The sequence below is a fragment of the Lepisosteus oculatus genome, chromosome 26 (genome assembly GCF_040954835.1).
Source record: "Lepisosteus oculatus isolate fLepOcu1 chromosome 26, fLepOcu1.hap2, whole genome shotgun sequence".
NCBI classification, from domain to species: domain Eukaryota; kingdom Metazoa; phylum Chordata; class Actinopteri; order Semionotiformes; family Lepisosteidae; genus Lepisosteus; species Lepisosteus oculatus.
The window spans coordinates 4,489,730-4,507,352 of record NC_090721.1 but is presented as its reverse complement, the minus strand read 5'-3'; the positions used below and the strand labels follow the sequence as shown (position 1 = coordinate 4,507,352).

General features: G+C 45.7%; 1 protein-coding gene across 1 annotated transcript in view; it reads left to right on the top strand.

Moving 5' to 3' along the window:
• The first annotated feature begins 149 nt into the window (after nt 1–149).
• Nucleotides 150–17,623, top strand: part of abr (ABR activator of RhoGEF and GTPase) — a 157,952-nt gene continuing 140,478 nt past the window's right edge. The window contains exon 1 of the mRNA XM_006640845.3: nt 150–1,393. Within this exon, the coding sequence (XP_006640908.3) occupies nt 550–1,393 (844 nt within the window). The 5' untranslated portion in view covers nt 150–549. The remainder of the gene's footprint in view (nt 1,394–17,623) is intronic.

Genomic DNA, 17,623 nt, shown 5'->3' with positions numbered 1-17,623 from the left:
TATTTTTATTATATTTTTATTTTTATCTTTTTTTTTATTTTTTTCCCGCCCGCCAACTCCCGAGAGTTTAATGGAAACGTCTGAGCACATGTGCGCCGGCAGGGGGCGCCCCGCAACCGGTGAGCGGGGAGAGCCGTTTCCTCCAACCGGGCCAGCGCTCGCTGGAGTCAGGTACACAGCCAGCTCTGTGCAGCCGCTGTTTACGCCCCGAAACACTTTGACACGAAGAGCTACTAACTGTCTAATTGGATTTCTTCGACCCCGCGTCACCAGCCCTCAGAAAACCGGAAGCCGAAAGTTTTTTTTTTTCCCCCACTCTCTCGCATGTGTGGTAAAACTGAGCGCTGTGTGATCTGGGGGGGGAGATTTGCATGCAGAGTGCAGGGAAACAAAATGGTCTATTAAGGAGCAATTTGGGTTTTTTTTTTCCCTCTTTAAAAAAAAATAATAAAGGCTTGCTTGGTCCGTGCCTCTCGCACTTGAGCGCCGTGTTCTTCAACAGGTACCGACTGGGGCGGGCGTACCTTGTTTTTACCTGGTTTTGCGGCCATGTGGGACCCCGAGGAATTTGAGAGGCACTGGAAGAATGAATTCCCCGAGGGGCAGGTTCCGAAGATGGAGCTCGGCTCCGTCGAAGACATCGAGAGGGAGCTGGAGACGTGCAAAGCCCACCTCCGAGCCCTCCAGCAGCAGCTGTCGGAGGAGAAATTCAAAGTGATTTACCTCCAGGCGACCATCGCCCGCCAGCGGAAGAGCTACGACCGGGAGAGGTGGGAGTCCGGCAGCAGCGGGGGAGAGAAGTTGGACGCGGCGGCGGCCGGGAGCGGGGACTCGAAGGAGCCGCCGGGGCACAGCGAGAGCGTAGCCCGCAGGAAGAAAGACATAGCGGGCAAGCCCGGCCAGCACCGCGGGCAGGACGCGCCCAGAGCCGGGGAGCGCCACTTGCCCGGGAGCAACAGGCCGGCCAGGGCGGACAGGCTCGGCTCCCCCCCCCCGGTCTTGCCCCGCAAGAAGGACTCCTTCGAGAGCGGCTCCTCCTCGGTGTCCGGCCACTCCGAGGCGGACGGGGGCTGCGCGGCGGCGCCCCACGCCGGCCCGGACGCCGCAGCCGCCGCCGCCGCCGACCTGAGCGACCACGACTACGAGGACGTGGAGCTGAACGACACCTTCGTCAGGGGCCACCTGCTGGCCCCCGCTGCCCACCCGGCCGGCCCGCTGGGGGATGCCCTGAAGGCGTTGCGCCACAGCAGGGATTTGGACTCCAGCGACGACGGCAGGCTGTCGCCCGGGGGGCTGCAGGTCCCGTTCAGGTCTCCCCGGGGCTCGGGGTACAGCACCCCCGACAGGAGGAGCGATGGGTACCCCAGTTCCGACCACGACGACTCCTCCGTAGGTGAGAACTGCGCCCCTGTAGATACCTGTGGAGGCGAGTGCTTTGTCGAGTTATAACTTTGGGTTTGTCCCCACAGTGCAGTATGTGTAGCGTTTCTTGTATGACTTATAAAAAGTTGCTGGAGTCGAGCTGCGCACTTTTTAGAGAGGCAGCGGGAAAAGCTCACGTTGGTGTTGTCTTATTGTGGATAGTAGTGACGTAGGCCTGCTGGAAGAGTTGAGGCTCTCTGTGAGATGCCTCGTCGTGCTTAATGAATCATGTGTGCTCTCGGAGTGAACGCACAGCAAACTGATACTGTGCAGGGATGAGTTTCGTGTTTATTAAGAGATTGCACAACCCTGTCGGCGTGTCTTTCCGAAATTAAACTCAGTGAGGGGTTAGCCTGTGCTCGATCGGATCCCACCTGGACAGCGGGTGTTGCGGGTTTTGAATAACCGTTTTCCCGAAACATCTCGTAAAAGCCACTTGGAAACCGGAGGAAGTTGCGTCAACTGCGAGTGGGGCTTCCCTTAGCAGATAAGAGATCAGAAGTGTCGTTAGACCTTCGCCCCTTTTCGAAGGAAGAAGCGAGAGGGACGCTGTCATATCAGAGCCATGATAAAGGCTACTGGCGACTGGAGGCTTTGGTAGGCAGGGCGAGTTCGCCTGTGGGCCCTCCAGTGTGGTCCTGTGCAGAATACTGCTCCAACCATCTCTGCAGTTTATAACCTTATCTCCCACGAAACCCTCATGCTAGGCTTGTTCACAGCACTGTCTTCCCTGTTTGGGAGTTCAGTTCCACAGGAAGTACAACAGCGAGAGTTTTCTTACGGTGGTTCAGAAGTGTTCAAGGTAAGGTGTTCAGAGAGTAACTGTTTACTTGGGCTACATTGTGCAGGTTTAGAGTCTGGTTTGTGGTTGAGTACTACACACACTACGTCTAACACAAGAGCATCACATTGTGGCCGAGCATTTGTGCTACAGAAGAAGCCAGCACATGAATAGGAGTTCGTTTGAACATGCAGACCCAGTACAGCATCCTAATAGGATGTAAAACTGCCTGTGAAGGAAACCACAGCTTTCACCCTGTTGCTGAAAGTGTCTGCTGGATTTCAATTGAAATAACTCTGCCAGAGAAATTGCAAATTCAGCAAAGGATGTACAGTCTTCAGCCTTAGTTGTGCTCAAATCCTCATAAAATATTGCTGTTTACGATGTGTATGGCACTCAGTAACCTTTGAAAGAAAGTCTGCGATTCCTTCACAAATTGTGTGGTAGCAAAACACAGAAAATAAAATTCCCCAATCAGCAGATTTCAGTGCACACCTGTCACAGTCCTAGCTGCAGTGTGTGATTTCTGATGGTCTGGGCTTCTTTAAGGAAGTAAATAATAATTATTTTTATAGGTATGCAAGGTAACAGCTTGTTTTTTCTCCAATGACGGCAGTAATCTGGTGGAATACAGTTTCTTCGTCGTTATCCCAATAACATAATTTCCAGATTCTGCACCTTCAAAGAACGTTAGACACAAATCCCATTCCCCGTGCTTGAATCCCGGAAAGATTTTGTACAATGAGCTGAGATGTCCGACAATACAGAGAACTTTCATTCTTGGCTCTGAATCGTAAAATAAGCACACTGGTATAACAAGTTCCCTATGTCATTCATATATCCTAAGAATATCCATTCCAAACACGTTCAATATGCACTTTCACTAAAGCTCATACTTCTTAGTTAGGAAAACGCAACCAGTTTTGTGGTATAGCACTGCAAGGCCAGTGGCAGAAATAAAACCGTAGTAAGAAGGAGGCAGGACTGAGTCCAGGTGATTTACTGCACTATTGAACTAATCTGAGCCTTAAAGAGCCGATTGAAGTGGCAGGAGGAAAGTCAGGCTTTTGTATCAAGATGTGGCCGTGCCTCCAGTTACCAGCAAGATTGAAGAAATGAAACCTGCCAGAGGCTCTCGATATGGGGAACTTCTGTGGATTCAGAACCCTGTTCGTCAGAATTCATACCTGGAGGCAGCCCTTTTTAATGCTTCTGCAATTGTGGGAGAGAGATTAAGAGTTCTTTGTGTGAGCCGTAGATAATCGCGAAAAGGAGTTTCTGTGACTCGTGTGTTGATACCTGAAAGCTCTCTGCTGTGTAGAGGTATTGCTGAATGCATCTTCCTGAAATCCACACCCCTTGAAAGGGGTGCAGCTCACAGGCAGCTCAAGTCTTTGTGCAGTGCCTGTCGGTGAATTCAGTGTCTTTATTGTGTCTTACTCATTCAGGCTGTTTCATCCTTTGCAGGTAGTAAGCAACAGTAGCGTGAAACACATTGGGAAGAAACCTACCCGTAATTAAAATGTGAGGAATTTCAATTGACAAACGGAGCTGTAAAGGTTATGCTCCTTGTTGAAACAGCTGGAATTTGGACAGTTTTGAGGGGAAGTGTTCCACAGGGGAACTATTAGACAAGAGAATAGAGTCCTCCTTAAATTAAATTCTGCCTCTCAGGTGCAATCCATTTAAAAATGATTTCACTTGTGTGCTGCAACCACAGTCTTGTACAGTGGCTCAGACATACTGATAATTGGGTCACATTGGTAGACTAATGGTGTTTTTTTATATTTTAACTAGTTTTAATTATATTATTTCTGGCATGACCAATTCATTAGCAGTTTTCCCCTTGAGGCGGCAGCTTCGTTATGGTTAATTAGTCATTTTAACAGGGGAAGAGTAATTTCCTTTCTAAATCAGATTTTTTTGAAGTTCAAGAAAAGCCTGCCTTAGATTTCATATTGATGGGGGAAAAAACTGCAAAAGACGTTAGACCCCAAGCTCAATTCATAAGCAGTTGCAGAAAAGGGGAAAGTCTGAAATGAACAGTGTCTCAGAATTAAAAATGCTAAAGGGAGCAGCCTTCTCATGGGGAAGTTTCTTGCTGTGTCATTATTGTTAGTTTTCGCAGTGATTAGGCTGTGGTGCCAATTTCCTTATAAGCAGGTCTCATCCACCACTGGTGTCGTGAATCTTGCATAATTCGCTGTCCTCTGCCGTTTAGATCTCCGGGGCTGTACTGTAGAACCTCAGCAGCTGTGTCATGCAGGGGCCAGGGTTAAAAGGCAGAGGTAGTGCCAAGCGTTTCGCCTGACATGGGGCGCCAGAGGGGTGTGCCGTTTGCCATGACCTCCAGTCGCCTGCCAGCTGTTCATCGAGTCCGAAAGATCAGTTTTCCTTCTTTGTTTCTGCGCTGAATCCCGCCGAAAAGAAAGACCTCCTTCAGCTCCGTGCTGGCACTGTCCATGCGCTTGCGGTTGCAGCATTCGTGAGTTTGACTGAATTCGGCAGGTTGGCCGAACCGTAATTAAGAGGAAAGATGGGATTGCAATTAGAGCGCTTTGCTGCGGTTGTCGGGACGCCCCCCCCCTCCCCCTTTTTAAACAGAGAGGAGCCAGAGAGCAGCTGCAAGAGCTGGAGAGAGGGATAATAAAATGAGGATTAGCTGCTTGTTACCTGCAGAGGATGAAATAGCCCTGTCATGTGCTGCTTATCCATAGTGACGGAAGCAGATGAGACTAGGGCTTGACCGTCTCTCGGTGTTTAATGTAAAAGCCCGTTCTTGGCCACTCTCTGAGGTAGCTCACACCAGGCCTGCACAGGCAAATGTCATGTCATTTCTTCTTTACTTGAATGAGTACATGTGTATGAATTAGACTGCGCTATAAAGCCTATCAAGCAAGAAAAAAAGCTGCTGCATTAATCTCCTAATGGGCCAGTATGAAACTGGGTTTAAAGTCGTTTTAGTTTATAGCCGCCATCTAATTTGCTGACGAGCTTGAAAGTGCATCAGTGGTGATTAAACAACATAAAACACGTTCCTGGCCTGCTTCCATCGATGTGACAAAAGTAAGGAGTCAGGACAACATTTTTTTGGCCTTGTGACTGCAGTTCTTTTTCATCTAACGAATTTCATAGAGATAGCCTTGAATGTGTTGCTGCACACTGAGAGGTCTGGATATGTTGTTTCGAGAGTGGTGTAAACAGACTTCACACTGCTGACAATAGAGTTTCAGGAGGTTTTTGTCCTTGAGAGGGTTTGTGGTGAAATCTACAAGATTCTTTTTGTTTCCCACGCATTCTTATTTCAGAGCGCTGGATCAGGGCAGACATTGCGCTCCAGTGCTTGTAACAGGATCTCTTGGACATCTGCTCTGACGTTCTCTTAGATGGGTTTTGGATTGAATGGCGGGTCGTGACTTTTCATTCTGGGGCGGCTGCTCAGCATATGGTGCTTAAGGACAGTCACCCCAGGCGCCACCTCTCCTAATCCCCGGCTTCTCTGCCCACGTTCACAAAGTCACACAGTCACGTCAGGCTCCCAGGCGTAACTGTAACTGGCTCCGTTGTGCCCCTGCGCCAGAGGTGCCTCGAAAGAAGAACCGCATTTTTAATATCAATTTTCTTCTCCCATAGCCACCCTTTATTCAAGTGACCTACGGCGCAAAAAACTCCTTTCAGTTTAAATCCAAAAATCGTGTCGAGGTGTAGAAACCAGAACAAGCCCCTACAATAATGTGCAGTTCACACAGTTCAGTGCCCAGTTCAGTCACTGAATCAATGAAGCCCAGGATTCTTGCAGTCTGGAGGTGATTCACCGGCACTGAGCATACGGTTGGCACTAACCGATACAATGCAGGTTGCGGAAGTACGGAGATTACTGTACAGCAACACCACATCTACAGTTAAAGTCTGGATCAGTCATTTCTGGTGAGGCGACAGAGGGTGTTGAAGGGAGATGGGACGGGCCTGATGATCTCACCCCAGGGGTGGATGGGTTTTCATGTGTACTGCTAGTAGGCACGGTGCAACGTGTGCGAAGCTGGAATGAGTACATGTATTTTGTTTAATAGAAAGGCACGTCATGTTAAAAAAAATAAAATAAAGCAACTGTTCTGTAATTAGATTATGTAATTATACCGTAGGCTTTACAATACCACCCCCATTAGTAACCGTGAACAGTATTTACCTAAGCACAGTTGCCTGCATGTTCAGTCCTTAAACTATGCATAATTGTGTTATGGTCTTATTTAGTTGCCTGTTAATGGATTTTAAAAATCTCTCTATTTTTATGTGAATGTATTCTGCTTTGGCATTTTCCAGATTCAGTTCAAGTATCTGACCAGATATACTGAAAGCTCTTGTTTGCATTAATGTGCCCGACCAAGTAGAAATTAGCCCTGGTGCGGAGATTCTCGATTCCTTGGGTGACCCAGTCAAGAGGGCTGACAGACCACGGCCTGAGATGAGCTCTTCTGTGTGGACAAGCTTCCCTGCCCCCGGTCTTCTGAAAACGCAGAGGATGGCCTCATTGTCTTAGAACCCAAATTCAGAAATGTTCAACTTGTGGGTGAAGATCAGGAGGGAAGCTCTCCAAAGCACCTTGTCTCCTAATGTTAGATTCAGGAACCTCCAACGGTAGTCCTGGAGAGTCCCAGACCGACAGATTTTAATAGGTCGCTGTTATAAGCACCAGTTTCTAAAGATCTTGGACAGTGTTGTTTTAATCAATCATGCTTGTAGTTTGTTCCATAAAGTGAACTTCCACCTTTCACCACAGATGAATCAGTAATCTCCAGGTTTTTTTCCAGTGTGAAGAATAAGATTGACTGGACTAGGAATCTCCAGGGCCAGAGTTGAGGTTTCCCGTTTAGATCTTTCTGCAGGAGGGACAGAAGAGCAAGCTGGAGTAGTTTCACAGAAGTAGGTTGCTAGTTTGCATATATACCTAGTTTACTTGGTATGTGGCATATTGCTCTATTTATACACGTGTTGCTGAATGTTAGTCGGCCAACTGTGACTTAAAAAATGGTATTTTAACAGTGCCTTCATAATGATTAACTCCAGACTATGGGTCTTTTTTTTTTCACAGCTTTACAGTTTTTACAAAGCTGTCATTATCTGGCTTTGAAATCATTTCACCAGCATCGTCTCTGAAGCCCAAAGCTCAGATCACGCAAGTGTAGCTCATTTATCTAGATCTGTTCATTGCCATTAAATTAAGATGAGATTCCCAAATAGATCAATCGTATATTTGTTTGTTGCACAGTTGTTATTTTGCTTGTCCTTGCTAAATCTGTACAACTATACAACTAGTTTTAACCCATAGTTCAGAACTGCAGTGATCCTGGTCTTCCTATGTACTTAACAATAGAGTGAGCTGAAAGAAAATACATCACAAGACTATTTGTGAATGTGAAAGCATGTGTCTGAATCTTGTTCTATTCCTTTTTGAATATGTATCATGAACACATTTGCTCTGATTTGTTTTGGACAAATTTTTGATAGCTCGTGCTTCTGTAGTCTAAATATTACAGAAATTTGCCTGATAAGAGGCCATTCATTGGCTGCATTACAGAAAAGCTTTACTAATTATTGCTCTGCAAATAATGAAATACCTATGTCACAGCACCTTGATTCTTCACGCTTCAAGGCATACAGAAACTTCAAAGGAAGTAACTGCTTACACAAGCAGGAAGTCCATCTCTGAGGTGTGCAAAGTCTGCAGTTGACAGTAAGAAATGGCTACAGATGATCACCATGCCGCTGGAGTGCTGTACTCCTGTCAGGGTTATAACTGCAAAAGGGCAGAAGAATCTCATCTTATTTGCGCTCTTTTGGTTAACCTTGCAGTTAGCCGAATCCTCACTTAATGTGCTTGACATTGCATAGAAGTCTCTTATAGACTAAACCCGGCATACTTTGTTAAAAAATGCGAGGAGTTTTCAGCACTTGATTGTGCTTGATTGAAAATGAGGCCTCACCTTCTGCTGAACTCTGAAACTGAGCGTGTTAGCAGAGCTCCTGGGACAGAATTTCTGAGTGGATTGTTGGTTTCTTTCTGAATCATAATGCTCTGGCAGTACTGCTGGATGAGTTAATTTAGTTTTAGCAACCTGCCCCCACTCTTATCAGGCTTTCTTGCCGATGAGCATGTAACAAGTGTCTCTGTGCGCTGGTTTGGGGTTTCTTGTGGGGTAGTGTTCAGAGCTGCTAATGACTTATGACATCGTAATCAGTAGAATCCACTTAGAACAGCTAAGATAATCAGTATCCAATCTTAGCTGGGAACTTGCAAAATACAGGCGCTCTGGAATTCAGTTTTGGAGATCTTGTCTAGATTAATATTGCATGAGGCTGAGGCTAGCTCGACACTGATCTTCTGTTCCGTGACTGATGACGAGCCTTCAGGGCTCAGTGGACCTGCAGTTCCTGTGCTGTGCCAGCTGAGAGGAGGGTCAGATTGGGCCAGGTAAAGAATGACATACCCAGACTGCAGCCTCTGGTTGTCTTTGATGATTGGCTGATGTCTGGCTTATGATTTTGCTCGCTTCTGTGTATTTGTGATAAAGATCGGGCATGCCTTGTCATTCAGAGGCCTTGTGCCAGAATAAAATCTCAAGACGAGCAGAGATCAGGTCCAGCTGGTTTGTGCTGTTTGCGAAAATCTGTACCGCTAGCAGCACACCTCCGACGTTTGCGGTCTGCCCACTGCTCTGCCGTTAGTGCCTTTTTTTTTTTCCTCGCCGCTGTTCAGCAGTTTTGAAATCGCTTCAGCGTTCCAGGGAGTTCTGGGAAGGAGATCAGCACATTGCGTGTGGAGAAATATAGGCTAAATGTCTCGCTTCTTTTCAGTAGGAGAGAAAACGGGTCAATAGAGATTCATGCTTGTACTTTTGATAATGAATCCGTTTTCTGTCCGCTTGTCCTTGGCAGCAGCTGTAGCTTAGACCGGTTTTATTTCAGACCAGTCCTTTTGGATGGAAGTGCCCTTCCCTCATGGGTACCTGACCAACAGCTCCACTTTCAAGGACCATGTGGGTGTTGCCCTTCAGTGGTGGATGAAGTTCTTTAGGATAAGAATAATTGCTATATAAATGCAATTAATTAGTTTGATAGAGTTATATAGTTATATAGTTATCTTCAGTTCCATGGAACCTTTTCGATATTGTAGGATATAATGGGGACTCCCTTCCACCACCACCAATGTGCAGCCCCCACCTGGATTTTGACTTTAGAATTAGGTTTTCCACCCATTCATCAATTTTCTAACCATTGCTTCCAATTCGGTGTCACAATGCCTATCCCAGCAAGCAACAGGGCAAGGCACGATACACCCTGGACGGGATGCCAATCTGTCGCAGGGCAGACAGATGCAGACACACACACAAGTCACACCAGCGCCAGCTTTCCCAGAAGCCAGTATTTTGCATGTCTTTGGAATGGAGGAGAGAGCCCATGCGAAGACAGTGAGAACATACACATTCCACACGGATCGCACCCCAGTCCCATAATTAGACCATCAATTAAACTGTAGTGTTCCGTAGAACGACTCAACTCACAGGAGGCGTGGCATGGCCATTCCCCTGTCTTCTGTAATTAAAAATCCCTCTCTGTAGACACTTCCTACTCGTGCTTGAGTAGCCAGGGGTGGGTCAGTTCTAGAAACGGGTCTCCTCTACTCTGCCTGTTACTTTCGCCAGTCGATGAGGCTAATCCGAGCCTCCTGCGGTGACAGAAATGTTGCTGGACCAGTTGTGCTGGGATCAACTGCATTTCCTCTATTGTCACCACTGGATCCTGGGCTTTCCTGAACTTACCGGTGTAGAACTTTTCACTGAAGAGGCGTTGGAGCCCTGGACTGCTGCTTCTGCTGACACCCGGCTGTTTTCAGTAGCCTTCAGGTGGAAACCTGGAGCAGGGAACTGAGGGGCTGGGAGACCAGCAAGGTGGTTTGTGTGAGGTGGAGGAAGTGCTCTTTTCTCATTTTTTGTGAGAAGACAGCAGGAAATAAAAATAAAAAAAACACTAAATAATTATTTTTACGATCATCTTTAGTTTACAATGAACCCCATCTGTCTTGGGGATGCTGGAGTTGTTCTCCTTTAAAGCCAATCAGCTCTGTACCCTGTGATGTTTTGAATGCAAATGAGCGTCTTTGCTTTAGAAATCAGTGTGGGCTTCCATCTTTAAATTCAGGCATGTATTGCACTTGATATGCCCGTGTGTATTAATGGGTGATTTCAGACTTTGAAAAATCCATTAAAAGCAGCCTTGCTGTTACTAAATCCGAAACGGGGGGGAAAGGGATCAAAACTTTCGTCTCTTTGCTTGCCCATCTGGTGCACCTGCAGTCACGGTGCTGGTTCCAAGTCAGTCCCCGGAAGTCATGCAGGTCTGCGTGCCTGTGCTTCAGTCAGTCCCCACAGGCCAGCAAGGCAAGACAGACATCCTGTCAGTCGATCGCCTCTTCTGTTCTGAGACGCCTGCATGGTTTGCAACACTAAGAGGCCCTGCAACCAGACCACAGGCAGTTATTTAATTGAAAAAAAAAATACAAAAAAAAACAAACATTGTGGGAAGGGTAAAACAAGCAAGGCAGCTTTATTTAGTTGAAATCACCAGGTGTTCGGGAGGGGCTGCTCAGAAACTAGTGATTTTCAGACTCACAGGACTGAATTTTGACAGACTAAAAAACTGTTAGTAGTTCAGGTGGGGAGCTGCGTCAGCATGCGTAGGCTGCAAAGGAACAAGTAATAGGTTTATTCCATGCTGAAAAAAGAAGAAGAAGAAGAAGAAACAGAACAGGCAACAAAGTGTTCTCTTTCTTCTTTTTTTTCAGCATGGAATAAACCTATTACTTGTTCCTAAAAAACTGTAAGATGTGTTGGCGAAACTTAATATCATAAGCAGAGAGTCTTCCATCTTCATTTAATACTGCTGAAGTAAATATTGCTTAACGAATCCTCTCAGAAGAAGAAAGATAATACAATGCTTGATCTATTTAGATTTTAAATAGGGGGTCCCAGGTCTCTTGCTTTGTTTTACAACTGTTTTTGAGACTCTGTACTGTTTGCGAACCTCGAAGCAGCTGTTTCAAGATCTGCTCGGTCCAACCTTTTTCTGGACAGCCTTGGGAGTTCTAAGGAAATGGCAGAGATGGAGAGTCCCTCTCCCCTGCTCTCACACGGATTTGAAATCGGAGAACCTTAAGTAAACTGCGACCGGTTCAGGTATTATGGCTGCCATGGAAACCACAGAACGGAACGGGATGTGCTGGCCACTTCTCTGGTTCAGGGAGGTGCTGGGTGATTGAGGCTAAGTGTGTAAAACAATCCAGTTTTACATCAGTTTATTATTATTATTTTGCTCACAACCTCTTTCTTTTCACCTTTTAGCTGTTACTGCCCATCTGTCAGTGGGCAGTCAGTAACAATTTCAACTTGGGATGGTGTTCAGTTGTCCTCGGCTTCTTTTTCCTGGACAGTGTCGCTCCGTCACAGGTGTTTGCCCACATGGGCACTAGTGAACCTTGACAGGATGTCTTTATAAGGTGGAAGAAAACAGGGAGACAGCATGGCACTTTGTTCACCTAAACATCCAGTCCAGAATCGAACCCAGGACCCATGAGCCTCCAGCTGTGAGACATACCTGAGCTGTATTTTGTGATTATTTTTTTTTCGTTTGCGTCTTATTTTCTGTTCAATAAAATGTCAAAGTGTCATTGGAAAAGAAGAAATGTTTTGTTGTTTTGCGAAAGACAGTTATAAAATATGCATTAACAAACTGGCCGTGCAGGAAAGATGGTTGAGTGTATTTTCTCATGCAAGTGGCGGCATGTTTTGTGCCAAGTGCATCACGGCCTTGTCATTTTAACCCCCAGACTGCAGCAATCCCACAGCCTTTGGGCCCATGTTTTCTCACAGCAGTAGTGTTTAGTGTCAGGCAACAGCACAAAAGACCTGAAAACCCTGCTGGAAAATCCAAAGACATTTATGCTAAACAAAAGTGGGGGAAAAAAAGCTTCTTTTAAGTTATGGCTTCAAACAAAAAAATATGTACAATTGCATACCTCAGTGTATACAACATGTACCTTAATAACTTGTATGATTATATAGATACATCCTAGCAAGAGGCGAACAGACAGGCCGGTTTCGTATAGGAAGCTTTGCAGATGGACACACAACCTTGCTTGTGTAGAAGGAAGTTATTTCTGTATTTCTCTCTCAGTCCCTGTTTCAGAGCTACAGGGGGTTATTAGGAACCCGACACTCTAGGCTGATAGAACAGAGATAAATGATTTAGGATCGTCACAGTGCCACTATTTAAAACCACCAAAAAAGACAATTGTTTTCAAAATTGGAAGAGATTATCATCTAACATACTTTTGGTTTTAGCACAGGAACATTTGCATGCAGTCTGATGCAGGTAATGCAGATGTATGAATACGACAAGAGCAAAAGGTTGCTTGAATCAAATTGCTGCTTTCAGGAGTTAAATAGTCACACCTTGCTATAGGCCTAGAGCAACAGCAGTCGCTGGGGACAGTTTTCTTCCAGCTCAGTTGCAATATCACCAACATCTGTGCATCTGCAGTGCCTTGGTTATGTTATTGTTATGGTGGGCGTTTGCATGTCTGTGAAGACCGTTGCTTGGTAAAGGTGCAAGGCTGGTCTGCTCAAGTAGTTGTGAATGAAAGGAGGCCAGTCTAGCTCAGTTAGTTGCTGGAAGCTAAGTAGCCCTCCGCATCCCTTCGAGCACTTTCTTGAAAGAAGGCAGGCTATTGGCGTTGGCAGCATGACTGGGTAACTTGTTTCACCCTCCCACAACCCTTTGTGTAAAGATGAGTTGCCATCTGTTCTCAGTGGTTTTAGATGCACTTCAGCCTGTGTGTTTGTCGCCGCTGCTAAACAGGAAAAGGTAGGTTTGACATGAAAGTGATGCTATTAAAGGAGACAGCCTGCTTAGGCAAAACATGTTTTTTTCACTTTCATTGCTTACTACAACCTACTTGTTGAATTTACTGATGGAGCAATTTTAAGCTGCTGTTAGGTTTCTGAAAGCCTGTAGAAACCTTGCAGCCTGTGTTTTGGTTAGCGGCTCTCTGGATTTGTAAAGTCACGTCTTGATCACCGCTGGTCTCGGACTATCCCAAATTTCTACCACAGTTTGGGACTTCCAGGCCTGAGTGCCTGAGGGTCCAGCGTGACTGACATCAGCAATGTTGTCCTGGGTTTAAAATCCTCCTCTTTGGCTGCAATGGCGCTGACTGTGTGGTGAAGCACATTGACCAAGAGCTCCCTTTCAGCTAGGCTGGTTAGCCCCCTTTGCAGACTCATTTCCTTCACTTACCACAGCCAGTAGCCCACAGCAGAGAAGAGAAGCAGGAGCTGTAGTATAGAGCCGTAGGGGTGGCAGTGAGCGGAGCTTTCTGCATGACCTCCTCGAAGGAAGGAGCACGTTTGCTTTTGCTCATTGACGATGGATAAGACAGTTCGCAGGTTTTTAAATGCACTGTTGAGCAGTCAGTGGTGAGTGGCTTTAGAGATTGTTTGTCGAGATTACCCCACTCTCATTCGAAGACGTAAGTGAGAGAAGGAGCCTAAGTTTCGTCATAAAATCACGCGGAGTCAAAGGGACGCCTTGGGGTTGAGACTATAGGAAATTGAGAAATCTTTAAAAAAAGAATTGAGAAACCCAAAAATGGAGATGTGAATATGAGCACAGGTGTCATTTGCCATTTTTAATATTCAGTTTCCTATATTGTCCTTTTTCTGAGTTGCTACAGTATAATTAATTCGCATGCAACCTTAGTTATTTCGTAAGAAGGCATGAGACAAATTCTGTTCTTTTCTGTGGCTGTTTGGACTCCCTGCTCTCTGCAGCAGCACAGGTCCCTCCTCAACTGTTGCGATTGTGGTTTGGGAGGTAACAGCTGAGCCCCTGACATGGTGCCAGACATTTCTAAAAATAAATGTGTGGTATTGTTCTGTGCGTCATGGCTTGAAAGGGCTCTTCGCCCCTCAGAAGCGCGCTTTTCCCCCCATTTTTAAATGGCAGAGTATCGGCACTGTTCATCTCTGCTGTGCTGGGACCACCCACGTAGTGGAATGACTGAGTACATTAGTCTTGATGCTGTTGGTCGAGACCCTCAGGATGAGCAGGGAGTTTCCACGTTGTGCTGGTTTTCTTCAGGTCTGGTGCTTTGGCCCTAATTGTACAGTAATCAGTGGAGGCCGTTCTTACACTTTTGTAGTCTTTGTTTTATACCTTTCCGGTCTGAAATCCTCATGGTCACTCCCTTCGAGTGACCACTACAAACCCTGCATGGAAGGAGGGGTAATTGTGGGCGACCTGCTCTGCTTATGCCCAGTGTTGAGCCGGTGGCTGTTGGACGAAATGCTTTATAGTTGAGCACCCAGTGGAGGAGCGGAGTCTGTCTCTCACTGATATAACTGCCAGATCCCAGGTTCCAGCAACCCTCCAATCAGTGCTTGGATATTCGTACAGACGGATAACAACGCAGCCTGGGCCGTTAACAGGCTGTTGGAAGCCGTGTGATGCTGGATTTCGCCTGTGCTCTGAGCAAGTGCCTCTATTCGTGTAGCTGCTCTATAGTTCGAGTGGAGCTAGTGGGGTTACTTTAAAGCTTTCAGGCCTAGGAGCTGGTTTCAGATCACAAGCTCATATACCAGTTAACCCAGGACATCTTAAACCACTTCCTCATGCTGGGCACTGCTGGGCCTGTTACACGGACTCGGTTGGAAAGAGCCGTCAAGCAATTATAATATAGATTTTTTAAAAACTTTATTTCACGTTTCTGCAGTGGTATAACATTGTTACTCAGGTTTCTCCTGTTGCATTATGATGTCTTTCATGGACTGAATTTTTTTCACTGGTGTAAAAATAGCTTTATTTCGAAATGAGGAACTCGGATATCCATTTATTTGAGTGATTGGCTGCTATACGAACTCCATATTTTCTTTGCAATATTTTATGTAGTTATATAGAGTATCCGTTCAATTAATTGGACTTATTTATTTTGTTTGAGCAGTTTTGGTGTTATGGTAAAAACAAATTTGAAGGTTAAATGCTGTTTATGAATTTATAAAGTCTCTGCCAGCTTAAAATAAATGGGAGAATGTGTTTGCAGCTCCCCCTTGTGGTCGGAATCAGTAGCAGTCAGTAGTTATGTGATTGTACTGTACATTTAAATTTAAGCACATTACCTTCACTCAGGGAGTCAGAAGAAGATTGTAAAGGATGACTGATAAATGTGTTTATTTATGTTATGTCTTCAAATAGGGTCTTGACATGTGTGAGGGTTAGTTGCAGAGAACTGTGATGAATTAAACCAAATACTCATATAACCAAGTCTGCCCCTATATTGTTCCATAATGAACTTATATACAGTAGTATGTATGGTGAAAAGACATAAGTAACCGTCCCTTATATGATTATTCAAGTCCTAATGTGTTGGCCGTAAGCTTATTAAAATAACATTTATCAACTGAAACAAACAACGGTGATCACAATCGTGTGGTAATCCACCTAAAATAAACACAAATCCCTCCTCAGTGTCCAGCCTGCACTTTCTCTCCACCTCTGTGATCATCTCGCCCCACTGTAGTGAAATGGATAATACATCTAAAGCAGTGGGAAACTTGGGCAGGTGGCACTGAGTGGCTCACTCACTGCCTGAAGGTCCTATTCTGTTACCCACCTAATTGGAAATTTTCACTTAACACCCTCTGGCTCAGTTTCGTCCCGCTCTGCCTTTCCTTCGTCCGAGACCCTGTTGGCCAGACCGAATCACGGATAAACGTCTTTGTGAGTTGGCACATCGACACCCTGCTGTGAGTGTCGAGTAGCCAGCTTCTGCTCCTGGTAGGAGGATGCTGTTCCAAAAGCTCCTAGTGGAGCAGATGCTAAAATGGTCACTTTAAAAGTCTGCGTGTTTGGAATCGAACTTGACCGCGCTTTCCCGTCTCGCTGAGCCTCCCAGATCATCGTGTTTAACATGGGTTGCATTGGCTGAAGAAATTAGATCTGAATACTTAAAAAAAGCCACAGAACTCAACCACTGAAACCAAGCCCTGAGTCCCCGGGGTGTAGTTCAAGTTGCGTTTCTGCGCACGAGCGTGGCGCTAGCCGGCCTGCTGACTCGATTCTTACGCTCCTGTTGCGAGAAAAGAACTGAGGGACCGTTGGGTGCCGCTGTGAGGGGAAACCCTCTGCTTCCTGGAAAGAGGCCTGCGTGTGGGCCGCTGTGAGGAGACCGTTCACTTTCACGCCACGGGGCTGCGGGGTTAGTCAGAGCCAAACTGAGCTGCAGGCCCAGCCCTTTCAGTGCTCAGAAGACAAAGCTCCATTACTTCTGGGCTGTTAGCTGTGGGGGGATCAGAGTAATGGGCTGGTTTAGTGATGTGTCTTGTCTTCTCTCACATCCAGTGACCAAGCAAGCTTCCCCGGTCACAGTCTTCAGCACAGGACCCCTGCGATCTCAGTTTCCTAGGACTGATTCTATTGGAATGCCAACAGTCTGAATACCCACCCCATCAGTTTTTTTTTTTAAGCTAGAGGCAGAGCACCTGATTTGGGCTTCCTTGTGAGCCACTCAGTAGCATGTTTAATTAAAAATACACAGCGCTGTCTGAACACATCAGGTTTTTTCTCCCTAGTATTTCAAGAAATAAAAGAAAAAACCTTAGCAAGGACAGCTGGGCCTGCAGTGTAACAATATGACCTCTTTCACAAAGTGCAGCTTCTCGCATTAAAGTAATAAAACTAGAAAGCACAGCGTATAGTTCTGATCTGCTAGAAGAACTAATAAATAGCAGGCAGAGTTACAGCTTCATCCTGCTGTTTTATTTCCAGCAGTTACTATTGCAATGAATGTCACAAGGAAGTTGAGAAGCTGCCTCTTCACGTTGTGGTTAGTCCTCAGATGCCTCAAGAAAACCAGTTTCCAGCCTTAATTCATCTACCAGTTTACTCTTAGAATGTATCATCTATACAGGAAGAAGGTAAGTGCAGTTGAGGTGAGATGTTAAGTGTAATAATAAGCAGTAGCAGATGACCTAGATTAATTACAATAGCAGAGTATTAAAAAGAAAGTGAGTAGGCCTGTTGATTGAAAGTGAATGGTGTTTGATTTTAAGTTACAGGTCTCAGTCTTGGAAGAGAAGAGCTTAAAACCAGTAAAACATTCTTTCCACTAAAAACAAGAAAAACACTAAATTGTGTTTAAATGCCACAGTCAGCACTTGACTTGAAAGAATGCTGTTCTTTATAAGTTGTAAAATTAGTACTTCAGCTTAGCCTGGTCAATGTCAGCTGAAAGAAATGACTTGATTTTTTTCCCCAGACATTTGCAGTACCATCAGATAGGCACTAAGGGGCAGTGTGATGCCCTGGATCACA